We start from the raw sequence: 19,120 nt of genomic DNA, 5'->3' as shown, positions 1-19,120 counted from the left end.
ATGACCATCGATCTCCCGGGTTGGAAAAGGAAACGAACCACTGTTAAATCAAAAATTACGAGAATTGAAAGTTTTGTCAAATCCTTTAAAGACGGTGACGATTTATGTCAATTAGAAAGTCGAATACCACATTTAGAAAACGCGTTTAAGGAATTTGAACAGTATCAAGATGAAATTGAACAGTTCGAGTTCGAGGAGGACGATAACACTCGGGAAGAAGTAGAGATTCAGTATCACAATACAGTAGCTAAAATTAAAAACTTGACCAGCAAAGTTAAATCTCCCAGTGCGTCTAATTCTCATAATAGCAGCGGTGGTAACAATCAATCGTCACCAGAATTAGCCGTCAAATTGCCAGCCCTAAATTTACCACAATTTTCAGGGTCTTACACTGAATGGTTGCCGTTTTATGACACGTTTAATTCATTCATTAATAACAATGCAAATTTAAATAACTGCCAGAAGTTTCACTATTTAAAATCGTGTTTAAAAGGGGAAGCTTCAGCGACAATTGAATCTCTCACAATTTCGACAGATAATTATAATGCAGCATACGAGTTATTAATAAAACGGTATAATAACATACGATTAATTGTGCAAGAGCACGTTCTAGCAATCATCAATAGTCCAGTTATTTCCAAAGCAAATCATGTATCGCTTAGAAAACTGTTAAATGACATCACAACTAACATAGAAGCATTAAGGGTACAAAAACAAGCGGTAGATCATTGGGATTGCCTAATTGTCCCTCTAATTTGCGAAAAATTAGACTACACTTCGAGAAAAGAATGGCAAACCAAATTAAACACAGACATTCCAAAATTAAAGGATTTACTTGATTTTTTGGGAAAACGGTGTGAACTTTTAGAGTGTATGTCCAAAAACGACAAATCAAGTCAACACAATGAGAAACAAAAAACAAACTACAACAAGCAAACTAATCAGTCAAAACATCAAATTGTTCAAACAGTCATCAATAAATCATGCATACATTGCAAATCAGAGTCACATATGGTCTTTAAATGTCCAGAATTTCTCAATTTACCCACATCAGACAGAATCAAAACCATAAACAATTTAAAAGCATGCAGAAATTGCTTCAAATTAAATCACACTGCATCTGCTTGTAAGTCAGTCAATACCTGTCGAGAATGTCAACAAAAACACAACACTCTACTTCATCTTTCAGAATCCACGTCAGCTAACGACAATTTAACCTTATCAATTTCGAACAAAACAACTGTCTTGCTGGCCACAGCGATTGTTAAAATAGCAGATTCCGCCGGTAACTATCATAATTGTAGAGCAGTTTTAGACTGCGGGTCTCAAAGTAACATATTAACGAGCAATATGTGTAAAAAACTCTCGCTTAAAACCAATCATATCAATCTTCCTATATCAGGTGTAGGTGAAATAGAAACTCGCGTGAAATATTCAGCAAATGTTTCCATAAAGTCATGTTACAACTCGTTTGCGTTAAAAATGCACTGCCTAATATTACCAAAAATTACAGAACAATTTCCAAATCAAACATACTCGCGAGCCAATTTGAACATTCCCGATAACATTGATCTCGCAGATCCTCATTTTAATGAATGCGATAAAATCGATTTGTTAATTGGTGCAGAATTTTTCTGGAGGATAATAGGTTTTTCCCAAGCAATCGACATTCTCAACAAACAGATTTATTTACGACGCACCCTTTTAGGATGGGTCGTCACAGGCAAAATCATAAATGGTCAAAATAACAGCGGCAAACACTTTGTCGGCTTTACCTCCAATAAAAACCCAGACGTCGAACTTTCTAATCAATTGACAAAATTTTGGCAACTCGAAGAGCAAACCGACAATCAACCACCGTTATCAGCAGACGAATTTGCCTGCGAAAAACACTTCGCAGAAACGGTCAGGAGAGGTAGCGATGGTCGTTTTGTTGTTCGATTACCATTCAAGGGTGACGTGTTACTAATGGGACCATCAAATAAAATGGCCCTCAAGCGGTTTTATTCAGTTGAAAAACGGCTTCATCAAAATCCAACGTTAAAACGCGATTACACAACTTTCATGAATGAATATTTGCATTTAGAACACATGATGTTAGTTTCACCATATGTGCCAGAGGACAACAGTCATGCCAATCAATATTTTCTTCCGCATCATGCGGTAATTAAAGAATCAAGCTCCACCATAAGGGTCAGAGTAGTTTTTGACGGATCCGCCAAAACTACCACCGGAATCAGTCTTAATGATATGTTGATGGTTGGACCCACAGTCCAACAGGATCTGTTTTCAATTATTACCAGATTTCGAACTCATCAAGTTGCTTTTTCGTGCGATATTGTCAAGATGTATCGCCAGATCTGGGTTGATCCACGCGACACCGCATTTCAACGCATTTTTTGGCGTGATGATGTAAGGAAATCTGTCAACATTTATGAACTGAAAACTGTTACTTATGGAACGGCATCAGCGCCGTATCTAGCAACTAAGTGTCTGCAACAGTTAGCCATAGACGAACAACACAATTTTCCGTTAGCCAGTCCAGTAATTCTAAAAGATTTTTACGTAGACGATTTGTTGACAGGAACTAACACAATTTCAAATTCAATCGAACTACGAAATCAGCTAATCAGCGCATTAAGTAAAGGAGGATTCCAACTACAAAAGTGGGCCTCGAATTATTCAGAAATTTTACCTGCTCATGAAACAGGTGCAAATTCTACAGTTAAGCTTGATCATAAACATGAAGTTAAAACCTTAGGATTAGTCTGGAACTGTAAAAACGATACTCTGAAATATACCGTAAATGCAAATTTCAAAGAATGTCCGACAAAAACGTCTGTACTTTCAACTATTGCTCAAATTTATGACATCTTAGGATTACTTTCACCTGTCATTGTAAAAGCAAAAATTCTCATTCAAGAAATGTGGGCACTTAAGCTTGATTGGGATGATCCTCTCCCAATTCATATACGTGAAAAATGGATGAAGTTGTCAGATCAGCTGCACATACTAAATACATTGCAAATACCCCGAAAAATAATATCAAATGCACAAAATCAAGTTGAATTGCATGGGTTTTGTGATTCTTCAATGGCCGCCTATGGTGCATGCATATACATAAGAACATGCGATGAAACAAACAATACATACAATACCGAACTTTTATGTTCTCGATCACGAGTGGCTCCGCTTAAAATCATAACTTTACCGCGGCTAGAACTGTGCGCGGCAGTACTCCTAGCGCGAATGGTTAACACAATTTTGTCAACATTAAATCGAGAATTTAAATCAGTTTTTCTTTGGACGGATTCATCTATCGTTTTATCATGGCTTAACTCATCGCCAAACACTTGGAAAATATTCGTAGCAAATCGGGTAGCGGAAATTCAACGCCTAACTGAAGTCGACAATTGGCATCATATTGGTTCGAAAAACAATCCCGCAGATCTAGTTTCGAGAGGTGTGCTTCCAGAAAATTTAATTGACAATCACTTTTGGTTTCATGGCCCATCTTTTCTGTCAAATCACAAAACCGAGTGGCCAAACTCACTACCTGATGAAACGAAAACAAATGATTCAGAGAAACGTACCAACAACAAAGTTCTAGCGGTATCGGTTAAATTAGAACTTCCATTCCTAACAAAATACTCTTCTTTTGCAAAAACACAAAGAATTCTTGCATATTGCCTGAGATTTATACAAAATTGTTCATCCAAAAATGACTTAAAACAAACTGATAAAACACTAACCGTCGCTGAATTAAATAATGCTGCTAACATGATAATCAAACTTGTACAAAAACAAGAATTTGAATCAGAACTGAAAGAATTAACGAAAAACCAGCCAGTAAAAAGGTCCAGCAAACTGTTAAATCTAAATCCATTTTTAGACAATAACGGCATAATTCGTGTTGGTGGTCGATTAATTAATGCACACATAAATTATGACCAAAAATTCCCAATCGTTTTACCATCTAAACATCATATAACAAAATTAATAATTTTTGATCAACATGAAAAAGAACTACACGCAGGGCCATCAGCCACAATTACGGCAATTCGCGAAAAATATTGGCCATTATCAGCCAGGTCAGTTGTGCGAAACTTAATATACAAGTGCCATACCTGTTTTAAAGTAAACCCTCAAACAACAGATCAGTTAATGGGAAATTTACCTTCAATACGGGTAACACCGTCGATGTCATTTTCACACTGCGGCGTGGACTATGCAGGTCCCATTTTAATAAAAGAGGGTAACCGCAGAAGCAAAAAAACGACAAAATCTTATATTGCTCTTTTCAAATGTTTTGCAACAAAAGCCGTTCATATTGAGATAGTTACAGATGCCACATGTGAGGCATTTTTAGCTGCTTTAAAACGCTTCATGGCTAGACGAGGAAAGGTCTCCTCAATTCATTCAGATAACGCAACATATTTTACCGCAGCAAACCGGGAATTAACAAAATTATTTACATCAGCAAACTTTCAAAACGAAATCATCCAGTCTTTAAAGCAACAGAATATACAATGGTACTTTATACCTGCTCGTTCTCCACACCGCGGAGGTTTTTGGGAAGCCGGCATTAAGGCAATAAAATTTCATTTAAAAAGGGTTGTAGGCAATGCACTGTTTACATATGAAGAAATGCTAACAGTATTGGTACAAATCGAAGCGTGTATAAACTCCAGACCTATAACCCCATTATCCAGTGACCCAAACGACTTTTCCCCGTTAACCCCTGGACACTTCCTAATAGGACGCAGACTCACATCAAACAGTGAACCAGATTTAACATTAATTAAGGAAAATCTCCTCTCACGATGGCAAAGAGTTCAACAGGTGACCCAACATTTTTGGAAACGGTGGAGCAAGGAACATCTGAACACACTCCAACAACGAAACAAGTGGCGTCAACGATCACAAGAAGTTCTACAAGCAGGAACTCCCGTCCTCCTAAAGGAAGAAAATCTTCATCCCCTGTGCTGGCGTATGGGTGTCATTCTCGAGGTACACCCTGGGCAAGATGGACTGATACGAACAGCAACCATCAAAACATCCACAGGAATTGTGACGAGAGCCACGAACAGGATATGTCCCTTTCCGACCGAAGATTTTGAACAGGACCGTTCAAAGGGGGACAGGAATGTACAGGACCGACCTGTACCGTTAGTTTAGGTACCCGACCAGGGAGGACCGCACCCCACCACCCTCTCTTAAAAGCGAGACGCATCCCACAGGAAAAAACAGATACGACAGATACATCAGATCAGTCAAACAAATTCAAACAGACATAACCATTTTTATACAATCATTTACTTATACTTTGTTAATGTTATTGTTTGGAAGTTATTAAATATTTAAAAATCAACAATTCTTTTCCTGCGGTACAACGCCGCAACACTCTAGTTCTTTAACATGTGAAGAATTAAAAGATTCCATGAAGGCCATTATGCGTTGGATTCAAGAAATTGCATTCAACGATGAATTAGCTTGTCTTAAACAAAACAAACCGATTAACAAGAAATCACGTTTACTGTGCTTAAATATTTTTCTCGACTGGAATGATAATTTAATTCGCGCGGGAGGTAGGTTGCAAAACTCATCCTTAACTTACGATGTCAAACATCCCATCGTGCTACCAAACGATCACCATTTGATTAAGATGTTAGTCAAACACGTGCACATTGAGCAACTGCACGCTGGTGTTCAGGGAACTTTAGCCGAGTTAGTGCTTATTCACAATGGACATAAGCTTGACATAAGGCATAAGAAATTCGTGATACATGCAGTGGATATACTATTAATTTTTACGTAACTTATGAGAAGTGACCTCAGTGAACATTATTGTTGTGTACAAAAAGGCATGGAGAATCATATTCGAGTTATATGGACAGAAATTATTTTCCAATTGCCCAAATTTACAAATTATTCTTAGGTACTCTTATGTATTTCTTATGTCTTATGTCCATTGTGAATAAGCACTTACGTCAAAATTTTTGGATAATTTCTCCACGCAGTGTGGTACGCAAGATTTTGCACCAGTGTTTGCAATGTTTTAAAGTCAAACCAAGCGTCATGTATCCTATTATGGGTAATTTGCCCAAATGTCGAACCAACCAGACCATTTTCAATCAGTGGCGTAGATTATGCCGGGCCTATTTACATCAAGGAATGTCGTGGTCGCAGTAAGCGTACTGTGAAGGCATATATTTGCGTCTTTGTCTGTTTTTCAACTAAAGCCGTTCATTTATAACTAGTTGGTGACTTAACAACTCAAACCTTTTTGAATGCGCTAAAACGCTTCATATCAAGACGTGGTCATGTGTACCATCTTTATTCGGACAATGCTACAAATTTCGTTGGCGCCAATAAAGAATTACTAGAAGAACATTTCTAAAGTCAGCTTCATTTAATCAAATTACAGAAAATCTGGCTAATAAGGGTATCTCGTGGCATTTCATTCCCCCCAGATTCCCGCACATGGGCGGTATTTGGGAAATAAACGTAAAATCCATTAACGGTCATTTAAAGAGAACAATTAGAAAAGTCGTGCTTTCCTACGAAGAATTGTACACCCTGTTAACAAGAATTGAAGCTGTCCTAAACTCCAGACCTTTATGTCCCCTGAGTAACGATCCTAATGACCTTAACCCCATAACCCCTGGTCACTTCCTCATCGGAGAGCCACTAACTTCTATAAGTGAAAGAGATCTTACGACGACGAGGATCAACCGATTGACGCAATGGCAAAAAGTGGAACAGATGAGGCAGAACTTTTGGCACCGCTGGCAAAGGGAGTACCTTGTTCAAAACATCAATCGTTCCAAGCAGCTCCGTGGTTCCGGTTCCAGACCGTCCACCCCCGCCTTGGAAGTTGGTTCCATGGTAATTCTAGTTGAAGACAACACGCCGCCACTACAATGGAAATTGGGACGCATCCCGGAAGTGACGGTGTTGTGCGCGTCGTGTCCGTAAAGACTGTCAATGGCATCTTCAAAAGAGCCACGCGAAAAGTGTGCGTTCTGCCAGCGAATGAATAGACTATGTTTGTATCGTGTAAATATTTGTTATAATTATGTATTAACCCTTTTTATAATTGTCTTCAATGTTTGTATTTTTTAATGTTTTTTTTTTGTCATGTTTGTTATGTAACAATCCTTTTTCTAATAACCATGTTCGATCTTTGTTAATTCCAATATTTTTGAAGTCCGTGCCTTATTTAAGTCGGGATATAGCGGTAAAAGCCAGAGTCTACCACTATCCTTGGTACTTAACATTTGTACATCAACATTGATTAATCATACACGAGTGTTTCGTAGGATAGTAGCGTCTACACAGTTTTTTTAGTAAATTTCATGCTAGTACAAGTAGAACATAGCTAGTCTACCAACACCCATTAATTCAAAATGGATTTAAAGAAACAAAGTTACTTTTAAAAGAAAGAGCTTGCCTCAGAAGACGTTCCAGACTATCGAAACTGTATGAGAATGTCTCCAAGATGCTTTAACATGCTTTTACAAAAAATATCTAATTTTTGTTATTTCTTGATCTTCAATTTTTAATTTTATTTTTAATCTCGGTTTTTGTATCCTGGTTCCATTTAGAAACCATTTTCAGTCACAAAACTTCCGCAAAACAATGAAAGGAAGTTTCACTAGGTACGGTCTAGCTGTCTACAAGTGTTTAGTATTGTAGACAGTTCGGCAAGGTCAGGGTGGGGGTAACCACTCGCTCCAGTAAACTCTAAAAAATACAACTGCTTTCTATTTACTCGACTGGAATGGCTACTGGAGCGAGTACTGTACTGGAACACTAAAACACCTATTTACACTAGGCGAGTACTAAAATCCAGTACTCGGTTTTAGTAACTCGTACGAGTTACTGGCATCGAGTAAAGGAGCTTAAACTATCAGAATGCTTATGCCATGTCAGCCCACAATCAATAAATATGCCAAGAAATTTCGTGAATGTTACACTATCAAAGTTGTTTCTATTTTTTAATGTAAAAATCATTTCAACTGACTTGTTTTTATTTAGGTGTAGTTCGTTTGCCAATAACCAATTTTCTATTTTCACGCATTGAAGCGACATGGTTTCTTTAAGTCTTTGCAAGGAAGCATCTGATTTACACAATGTGGTATCATCTGCAAAAAGAACAGAATTAACTTGTGGGACATAGTGAGCCAGATCATTAATGTAAATCTAAAATAATAATGGCCCTAAAATAGATCCTTGCGGTACACCAAGTGTGACGCTACATTCACTGATAGGATTTCATCAATTTTGACTCTTTGCGTACGATGATTGAGATATGATTCAATAAGGTTTATACTGTTCACACTAAAGTTGTAATATTGCAATTTCTTACTTAAAATATCACGACAAATTGTATCAAATGCTTTGCTCAGATCTAAAAACTAAGCTTCGTAATATTTATTTTCTTCAAAACATATAACAATGTTATTTACTAAAGCTAAAATAGCATTAAATGTTGAACATTTTTTTCGAAAACCAAATTGATTACTTACTAGTATTTTATTCTCCAATAGATAGTTGGAAATTTGTAACATTATTAGCTTTTCAAATATTTTAGAAAATATTGGTAAGTAAAATGACGCACGCGTTTTTGAGTGTAAAACTAAACTTGACTTTTCTCGGCCGGCGGCGCCTATTTCTTCGAAAAGTAATAAAACCGCGACACCGGCGACGGATGGTAACAATCGTTATCATTATAGGACACAGCAACGGGCGCAGCAATTAGCCGCTCTGCTTAAATTAGCAACAAACAAATGAACGTTTTCTTGCATTTGTTTTTTATTCTTCGCTTATCGGCATCGGCGATGCAACTAATAAGCGGATAACGAAATTTGTGCCAATTCCTTCAATATGTAATTTTAATTGGATAACTTCAAGGGATAGGAAAAATATTGAAATACAGGGTCTGTCAGAACTGGCGGACCAAAATGATACGGTGAAATCATCATCTTCTGGGAATAATAGAAAAAATATTTTTAAAAATCCAATCTCATTGGATTTTAAAATAAGAACATTGTTAATTGACCAATCGCGTGTAGATATAAAATTACCTTAAAAAATTATATTAGTAACTATCGAAACAAATTTGATTGTTGCAAAGACATAATAATTGAATATTATGTCATAATAAATTATTTCTGACAATTACAAAAGTTATTAAAAACGCTTAATGTTTACTTCTTCAGAATATTTTGATATGCTTGTCTTATATGGACAGTGTGATAAGAGTACCACAGTTGCTGCTGAGGAGTACGCAGTTTGTTTTCCCAATAGGGAACATCCTAGTAGAAATACTATAACCTGAAAAATACTATAACCTAAAAACAATGCGGATACCCAACAATGCATATGCATCATTTGAAATGCATCCATAGTTACGAATAAAGCAGGAAAACTAATTTATAGGTAACTTAACATCAACAACAGGATTGGTCAGTTTAAATTTCTTCTTTCCTAATCACTATTTAAGATAGATTTTTTTAAACATTTTTCCTATTATTCCCAGAAGATGATGAATTCAACGTATTATTTTGGTCCGCCAGTTCTGATAGACCCTGTATATTATTGCTATTAACAAGTAAATAGTGCGATTCTGTTTCAAAATTTACGAATATTATTATTGAACAATACTGATTTTGCATAGATCCAACCAATCAATAGCTTCATATCATAGCAACTACAACATTGTTATACAGGGTGTCCCAGAACTGGTTCCCCAGAGAAAACAGGCATGTGCCGACAACAAAAGAGACTCTAAATTGACTAAAATACATTTTCTGCTAGCTCAAATTACCGAGTTATAAAGTTTTTAATTTCACCAATCCCGGAAGCTCGTCCTCAGGTATTACTAAAAAATCCGATCCGTTACTAAACAACAACAAAAAATCTCTGATATCGCAAAATGTTTGGGCAACTGGAATTTTGACGTTTTCCGATATAAAAATTCGTTGACATTTATCTGTCATCAACATCAAGACTTGACAATTGTAAAAGATAATAACTTCGACATAAAACAATAAAAATGGCGATTCTAAAAAGAACCATTTATTTAAATAGGTAATAATGTTAAAGCAGATGTTCAAAATGACCAGCATTCATTTGTATGCACAATTGTGCTCTTCGTAACAAACTTCTTGTAGTAGCGTTAGTTATCATTTCTTTAGTATCCAACTGAAACAAAAGCCTCCTGAATTCGAACTCTCAGATCAGCCTCTGAATTTATGGGCCACCGATAAATGAGAGATTTCAAAAGACCCCAGAGAAAAAAAATTAGTGGATTCAGATATAAGGGTTGTGATAATTGGAACAACCTTCCCGGCAAAATAGCGACTCATCAGAAAACAGTATCCGTGACAAGAAGTGTGGATCAGCATCGTTTTGGTTTATTAACCGTAGACAGAATTCTCGCCTAATTGGATAATCCTCTGGCAGAAGATGTTGTACTCGTGTATAGTGGTACGGATGTCTCCTATTATCAGCTAGAACTCTCTGCACCGAACTCTTGGATAAACCCATTTCACGAGAAACTGTTCGGATACTTCGGGTGCCATCTTCCTCAAAGACATTCAATACGGCTTCCTCGTGTTCTTGGAGCACCCCCAACTTCTCTTTGAACTGGCTGCATCTGACCCGTTTCTCGACTCCGAGCGATTAATTTCAGGATTGTTTTATCATCCGGATGATTTTGTCTTTGTGGAAATTGTTCACGGTACAACCTTGCTGCTTCACGTGCATTATTCCCACATCGTGCAAAAGTAAGAATCATATCTACGTACTCGTAGGAAGAATACATGTTAAATGATACACTTGAATTAAATATCGCAGCGAAATTGTATAACAAATGTCAAACTGACGTAAAGAATCATTCTAATAAATGTAGTCGACCAAATCTAATGGACAGAATTATAGAGGTTTACGGATATAAAGGAAACCTAGGCCACGCAGTTGCAACCTAGTTGCTAAATAGGTTTGCCTCAGCAACAATTTAAATGAATAATAACAAGGCGGTCTCTATTTTAACAGGCCGTGACACTGACTTCAGAAAGTTGTCTGTGGAATGGCCCACTAACGTCTGACAACGTTGCTTCGCCAACCTTTAAAAAAAGCATGGCCTACTAAATCTGAACTGCGCTGCGCTTATTACGGCCGTAACAAAGCTCGGATTTTCTTTTAAAAGCCCCACAAATTTACCGACCCCACGGTCTTGAAGCCAAACTAATCGTAACAAGGGTCCTGGAGTTGCTGTAGATAATAAAGAAGAAACATGTATTACAGTGAAATGTTTCATTTAGTTTTTTTTTTATAATTTTATCAATTTTGGATTTGGTTTGGAGGTTGCTGGGAATTTGAAAATAACTGTTGTTATTTTCTCCACATGCAACGCACTATTTTCCCATGTTAGTACTTCAACCTTGATGAAATTCAAGGAAATTTAAATTATTGTGGCAATTTAGTTGATTTGTAGTTTAATATCTTTAAAGAGATGGCGCTAGTTAAGGGTAGATTTCATAGACAACACAGTAAACCTATAGAACGCAAACTCCCATAGTTTTTTGTGCTCCGACGCCATCTACTGGCTTGTGGTAGGTGCAAAATAAGACACAGCCAGCTGGATATCCTGGCTTTTTTATTTATTTTAATTTAAAGTAAATTATTTATGAAACTAAAAGACTACATTTATTTTGAAGTTTTTATTTTTAATCTTTTTCGATACATTTCCGTTGTATTTTTATAAATTTTGGTTTGGTATTTCTTGCATCCTCATCCAAAATTTTGCTGTTTATTTTCATCGAATTTTGCATGAAGTTTTATACGTTTTCGGTTCATTACAGTCCGAATTTTGGATCGACATTTTGCCTTTTTAAAATGTTGAATATGCTGAGCTTTTCTTATTTTCTTTTTGAAACTTTCACATCATAAGAATTTATATCTTCAACTTCATTACTACATAAAACAAGAGTTACACAATTATAGTGTCTTCAGTATAAACGTCGTAGATCAGTAGATCGGATGAAAATTCTATAAAAAGTAGTTTTCAGTTAAAATATAATTATCAATGTTTTTTTACAATTACTGGAAGTAAATCTGGACTGGAAAAGGAGGGAAGTTGTATCGAGGGTACGGCCACATTCGTTCGTGCCGAAGTCTTTGCTGGTAAAATGAAATTCATACACAGTGTAGCTGTTATACCAACACTTTCATAGGCTCCAAAGATGATAACTGCTTGTTACCAGTCTCTTTAATACATTCCATAAAACGCCCAGGATATTTAATTGGATTTGGAAATCTATGGCGAGTTCTACATGGTTTATAATACCTTTGCACGGTGCAAAGTCTCACAATAGTAAACTTATTACTTATGACCCTTATGACTTGATATGTCAAAATATAATTTTTTTAAATTTTGGCATAAGTTTTCGCGATTTTTATTTTTATAAAACCGCAGCGTCCCCTGACGGCTTGTGGTGGGTGCGTTTCCAAAAAAACAGGGAAAATGCATAGGAGTTTGCGTTCTATAGGTTTACTGTGTTGTCTATGGTAGATTTTTTGAGGTTAGCCGAATCAATCATTCAGCTAGTTTGTTACGGCCGTAATAAGCGCAGCGCAGTTCAGATTTAGTAGGCCATGAAAAAAGTTACTAGTTTTGAAGTTTTGTGATCACTCACTGTCACTCACTATTTTGTCATTGTCAGCTGTCAGTCAATCATCACTGAAAGATTTTTCTAATTCTCGTATTGCAATTTTACTTCAGTCAAAGTATATCAGGTGTCCAAGTCAAGGTAATTATGTGTATCCTATTTTATAAGATAGCTATTGTTAGTAAAATTTCATGAGTCCTGTATTCGGAACAAGTATCCTATCCAAAATGAAGATAGAAGTCCTTTTAGTTCACCGTGATTGCATTAGCTCCAGTGCAAATTCCAACGCATGCCACCTGTACACGGTACAGTTCAGGACAAGATTTTTTTCTAAAGTCGTACACAGAGACCATTAAAAACTAATAAAGGTGTAGTATGAATTAAGAACTCCAAAAAGTACCCACTCGGGTGTATGGACCCTACCACCAATACAGGTTTATAATTTAAAATGGATTTTAGACCTAATGGAACGAGCAACAAAGACCTCACGCGCCAGTTTTCTAGTTCCAAAATCCGCATCCATTCTTGCATTCTAATCTTCTTCGATGGGAATTTGTAAACGCTAACGCAGGAAGATTTGCTTGAAGCATAATTTGACTTGCAATTGGGTACGCAACATTTGTGTGGCATGTTTATTTTTTCAATTACTGAAATTAATTGCACAATTAATTGTCTTGCCAAAATGATTTTTTAATGAACCGTCTTTCTATGGAAGTGCCAATATTTTTGAAACTCAGGATGCTATGGAATGGCCCACTAAGAAATTTGGCAACACAGCCAGTGTCCTGGCCTGTTAAAATAGAGACCGCCTTGATAATAATAATAATAAAAATAAAATCGCAAAATTGCGATTATTCCACCTTAATGGTGTTCAACTCTGATTGGTCAACTTCAGAATGTCTTTTCTCGGTTATCATTTGAGATAGGACTTTTTTCTTCAAAATACACGTTAATATATTCGCCCTAAGGCTTCCTTTTTTCTCTGGGGAGCCAGTTCTGGGACACTTGTATAGCAATATTGGTAAATTTTAAAATAGAATCGCACCATATATTACCAGTTAAAATTATACCTAGTATATTGGGATAAAGTGCATTATAATAGAATTGAGAAAGAGTTAGAAAAATCGAGACGTAGTCGAGATTTTTCAACTTCCAAGATTCTGTTATGGCACTTACGAACCGTATTTCCCACAACGTTTTTCGCACATTCGCTTATACGAAAAAAAAATGGGTTCGAAGCAATTTTTGACAGGAATATTTTGAAGACATTAATGTCATTAATGACTTATCTCAGTAGGTATTGTGTCGTTATTTACTTAATGTCCTACTGTGTTGTTATTGAGCGATAATGACACAGTTTTCTGATACGTTATTAGAGAAATAATCCTCTAGGGCATTATCTTCAAATAACAGGTTCTAGGGCGTTATAAGGTCTTCACTGCGTAGTTACGACCAAATTTTGACTGATTGGTAGAAATTAATCAAATCATTGTCAATCCAAAAACACGAAACTAGTCGGACATTAAGTTTTGTAGGCACCACGGGTGTTATAATGATACGCCCTCGGTCAGTGTACTCCCCTTGGGCCGGAGCCCCTCAGGTTTCACTCTGCCGACCTCACGCGTTATCAACCTTATAACACCTTTGATACCTTGATAACTATACAACATTAGGGGTGTTAAGTTCAACTTTCAGATTGCGCGAAAATGTATTTATTTCTGAGACACGTTGTATACTCGTACTACCAAGAATAAACAGGGGTCGCGGCTTCTACCTCTGTAACAAACACATAAGTTTCGAGGTAATAATTGTCACAGAGGTCGTCTTAGTCTGGTCTTTCACTTCTTCTCATGCGCAGCCTTTGTCAATTCTTGATAGTATCGTATGATCAAAAAGTCTTTGGATCGCGATAGCAATGAAATGTAAAAACCATCTATAGAATTATTTACTTCTACTACCCGTAGTTTTTATTGTACTTCAAAGTAGCGCTAATAATAAAAATTGTATGTTCTCTTTGAAACATTTTGAATTATAACCTGCTAACTTAAAGGTTGTCAAGTAAATGTCAAAAATAATGTTATAAGATAGCTTGTTAATTCAACGGCAACCCTGACCCAAAGTCTTTTTGATCATACGATATTTATTCATTGCTTATGGACGGTTGCTATGCAAGTGATATGGAATTTAGTAAACAACCAAAGGTTTTTATATTCCATTGTATTGCAACAATTATTGTAAACAATGAGTATATCCCGTGAAGAGTATTCATCAGTAAGCCTGCGATTTGGAGTCTAACTACCATGAATGAATATCTTGGGCCCTGGCCCGACCTTTTTTTACACCCTGGAGTTTTAGGTCCTTGAAGAATGCTACCTACCGGTTAGCGTATACACGTTGCCACTAAGAGTCCGTTCCCTTGGGAGGGCACCGACTAGGCCGATGGGCTTCCCTCCCCCCTTAGTTCCACACATAAATTGCGAGCCGCGACCCCCGTTGCCCACGGAGCGGTGGGATTGGGTAGTCTGCCGGAACGCTTTATGGGTAAACAGATTGTGGTCTGCCATTTACCCGTACCACACCTGGGGACAAAGACCGCAGTCTCCCCCGTCCTCTTCTTGCCCGAAGGCAAGAAAGATGTTACACCGCGCATCGGTCCCCGAAAAGGGGACCCTTGCAGTGTTCTCCGCGCATCGATACCCCGAAGGGGACCCTCACGTCATCCACTCGTAACCATCTCAGAAACCAATCACAGCATATTCGTTAACTTCGGGGAACTGTCTGCTCCCCTAATCTCGGCGGTCCGAAGACCGGCTCCCCGGCCACCTTTCGGGGACGGCTCATGTTGGCCCGAAAGCCCCACTCTCGGTCCCTGCCATAGGCCATCATATAATCCTCTCACAATCCATCTCTTGTCCCTCATCTTTGCCTGGTCGCTACTTCGGGGAGCTGTCTGCTCCCCTAGTTCAAAAGCAGGTGACCCGAGGGCCACCCACCCCTGTCCACCTTTCGGGGACATCATCCGATGAGCGGAGCAGATAAACCTCTTTCTGAACCGCCCGATTTGCCCATAAAGTCTACTACGACCGACCATAGACCCGGTGGCACCATGGGGAGTTCTGGGCGGGTGTCCACTCACGATCTCGGAAAACCTCCTGCCGCGGCGTGATCTCGGGTGGTTAGTGAATACCTTCTACCACCGGAGTCTAACTACTAGTAGTAATAATGAAATCTATAGCTCGTATTTTTTGTCGCTGTAAAAAATCGCAATCGTCCACCAAGCCAAAAAAGATAACAACTGACGACGATGAGATACTGTGATAATTACCTAAAGCAAATGGCGAATATTAATTTGGTCGATATGACTAGATATTTATATCATATACAGGGTGTCCCAAAAATGGCGTACTAACGGTGCATTACGATGTAGAAGAGATTACCGTAAACGACAGAAAAATGTTAAAAAAATTCTATTGGACTTATTTGCTGATTTCGGGGTTTTTGAAAGTGGCACTTAACAGGTCAATTATTTTGAAATATATGTATGAAATTGTCATGACAGCTACGTCTAATCGTACATATTATCACAAAGTACAAGATGACGCACTACCAATATCTAATCCAGCAAAATAGAGAATTTAGAAGCTTTGGAAATCGAAAAAATTATTTTAAATCCACTACGGTAACATTGCAAGGTAATGATGTACGAATATATCTTTGTTTACATTATACAGGGTTATTCTAAATGATTGTAGTCGAAATAGGCGTGAAAACTGAATGTAAAATTTATGGTTGCCGCTCCACATAAAAAAATAATCAAAATGATGTGTTAAATTGGGTGCAAAACAACTCAATATTTTTAAAATTGATTGTAGAACAACTCAATATTTCTGGATTCAATCGTTAATTTAACAAAAATAAATAAAATCCTCAACACCGCACTTTTCACCTAAAAAATGTCAGTGACAGCGACACAACTGACAGTTCACATGAAAGCGGCAAAAACGTAATAACATGGGCATGGCCTACTTCGACTACAATCATTTAAAATAACCCTGTATTACCGTTAATAATAATAGTAATAATAAAAATAATTAATTTTTTTGTCGGAAACATTTTTTCCATATTTTTTTCATGTACATTTAAACATCCTCGATAAGGTAGTAAGTAGTTTGTACGCCAATTTTGGGACACCCTGCATAATATCGGATGTTCATTTAATATTCTGGTAGCATTAACTATGGAAATATTTTATTTTTGTTAAGGCATGTCGTCGTTTGAACTTCCGGTTAGTAAAATTAGATAGAACTGTCATATTTTGACATTTGCGTTCAGAGAGGTTTAGGTAATGTTTGCTGGTGTTCACGTTAGAGCAGAAAACGTTTTTGATTGAAAGTTATTTTCGCAATGGTTTGAAAGTGAATGGTTCATGGATCTACTCCGTACAAAACTGCTTAGAAGAGTTTATCGCCGAATTTCCAAATGTTATTGTTGACCATGAAACCTTCGAAGACAACCTGAGCCGGTGTGTAAAGTTGTTTCGTGAAACTGGAAGCGTTTACCGAAGAAAAACCACAGGCGGCCGCTAAAACGCACTGTTGCAGTTATTGCAACTGTAAGAGACATAATACAAAATGCTCCCCACACAACACAACAGACTGAACCTTGTATAGGAAAGTAGGAACGTGCCACAAATTGTTAGGAAAAGAAGAATTTCCAGCACCTCATTTAATAAATTGATTAATTTGAGCGTGAATTGTAATTGTGTTACTTTTTTTATCATAATTCGTGTCATGCTGTTATTTTATAGTGAGGTTATGTCGTATTTTAACGCTGCGACATCCGTTTTTCACAACAAAAGATTTCCATACGTGATGCTACCAGAATATTAAATGAACACCCATTATCATCTGGTGAAATTTTGTCGGAAAAATTTTCAGATTGTACGAGAGTTTGTCGCATAGCAATTTACTGAGTGGTTTTTGATCAATGTCACGAGATAAATTGACAACAAAGTCGAGTAAATCAATCGTCAAATTTTGTCAGACAAAATTTTACCACGAATGGTATTCGGAGGACTATTTCATGAATAAAAACGTTTCTGTTCATTCATTTTAGACAAATTTTTGGATTTTTATTTGGTTATCATATTAAACCTGACAAAAATTTTGCCATTTAAAAACTCTTTAGCTTCGCGATTTGATTGAACCATGCGGTCTGACAAAATTTTCATTAGATTGATTTTTCCAGTTGAAACTTAGTAGTCATTGTTGAGTGACGGAATATGATTGGTTGAAACAACTATGAAAAATTGTGATTTTAAGTCTTCTGACTGAGATACATATTAAGTGATTTGATACTAACTGTAACAAATAACGACATGCTTTTCTAACGTTTTTGTAATGGTAACGAATGTCTGTCGGAGGTTAAATCATCAACTTTGAAAATGACATCCCAACTAATGAGGGGAACACGTCTAAAGACTTACACATATTCATATACTTAAATTAAATGGCCGTAAATTTGTTAAAGCTGTAAATTTCAATTGAATTTTCTTTAATCAAGCATTTCTTGTAATTATTTGTTGTGAGTCGGTGGACAAACAAAACTAGGACAAAAATTACAACTGTTTAAATCCAAATTTGGCAAATTTGCACCGTTTAATTTAGGCTTGCTAACAAATAGGTTAACTATGGTATGATGACATAAGATAAAAATGCCCCGTGTGACACTTACAAACATTTGTTTGGCGAGCAAAACAGTATTTTGCTAACGTTTAGCTCATTAGCAATTGCTCGTATGGTAATACCCTCCCCAAGGCGTTGTCTAATTAGGTGTTTTTGGAATTCAGTTATATTCGGCATTACAGTTGACAAGATAACTGTCAACACTGATTGTAAAAGTCAGTTTTATTTTGACTTTATCTTGACAATTAAAAGCTTGATACAAATGTAAAAAATCTTGTGTCCCAGTTTTTTTGTCCACCAACCATACACCAAAATCATCATACATGGCCTCTTTTTCATCGAGGACTCTTTCTTCTCTAAGTCTGTTGGAAATAAACTTCTATTATTATTATTATTATTATTATTCTCTAATTAATTTCTCCATATCTACAAATTCTCCCCGAATAAATTCAGCAATGCAGTGTAAAGCATTTATTAAGTACCATCGTGATCATTAAAAACAACTACACTAGAAATTTGGCTGTGTAAATTTGAATGAATGTCATTGTGACAATTGAAAAATTCCGCAATTAAGAGAATTTCAAAAAAAAACATTCTGCAAACCCGAATACATGATGGTGGTACCATTAGAAACATTGCTGCCGAACTGGGTGTTAGCACTAGCACTGTGTTGCGAGGGGGTTTATTTTTACGGATGTGAAAATTTTAAATATTGAGGTTGACAAACTTTGACTAATCTCGGTACGTTCACTCAGCCTA

General features: G+C 36.8%; 1 protein-coding gene and 1 long non-coding RNA gene across 3 annotated transcripts; one reads left to right on the top strand and one right to left on the bottom strand.

Moving 5' to 3' along the window:
* LOC138122239 (uncharacterized) lies at positions 1–6,978 on the top strand. Its single transcript, XM_069036417.1, has 3 exons — positions 1–2,641; positions 4,157–5,168; positions 6,474–6,978. The coding sequence occupies exons 1-3, from the start codon at positions 1–3 to the stop codon at positions 6,976–6,978; spliced, it is 4,158 nt and encodes a 1,385-aa protein (XP_068892518.1).
* Positions 6,979–11,714: 4,736 nt separating this feature from the next.
* Positions 11,715–12,669, bottom strand: LOC138122266 (uncharacterized). Of its 2 annotated transcripts, none has more exons than XR_011156410.1 (2): positions 12,167–12,669; positions 11,715–12,057 (listed from the first exon to the last, which is right to left on the bottom strand). It is a non-coding gene; the product is annotated as an uncharacterized lncRNA (long non-coding RNA). The 2 variants fall into 2 exon arrangements; XR_011156409.1 differs by having other exon boundaries at positions 12,113–12,194.
* Positions 12,670–19,120: the final 6,451 nt, after the last annotated feature.

Source organism: Tenebrio molitor, chromosome 1 (genome assembly GCF_963966145.1).
Source record: "Tenebrio molitor chromosome 1, icTenMoli1.1, whole genome shotgun sequence".
Classification (NCBI taxonomy): domain Eukaryota; kingdom Metazoa; phylum Arthropoda; class Insecta; order Coleoptera; family Tenebrionidae; genus Tenebrio; species Tenebrio molitor.
This window is presented reverse-complemented; position numbering and strand designations above follow the sequence as displayed.

Coding starts and splice junctions, on each gene's coding strand:
- LOC138122239 (XM_069036417.1), top strand. CDS start 1: ATGACCATCGATCTCCCGGGTTGGAAAAGGAAACGAACCACTGTTAAA. Junction 2,642..4,156: donor TCAGCTAATCAGCGCATTAA/GTAAAGGAGGAT, acceptor CTCAAACAACAG/ATCAGTTAATGGGAAATTTA. Junction 5,169..6,473: donor GTACAGGACCGACCTGTACC/GTTAGTTTAGGT, acceptor CATTCCCCCCAG/ATTCCCGCACATGGGCGGTA.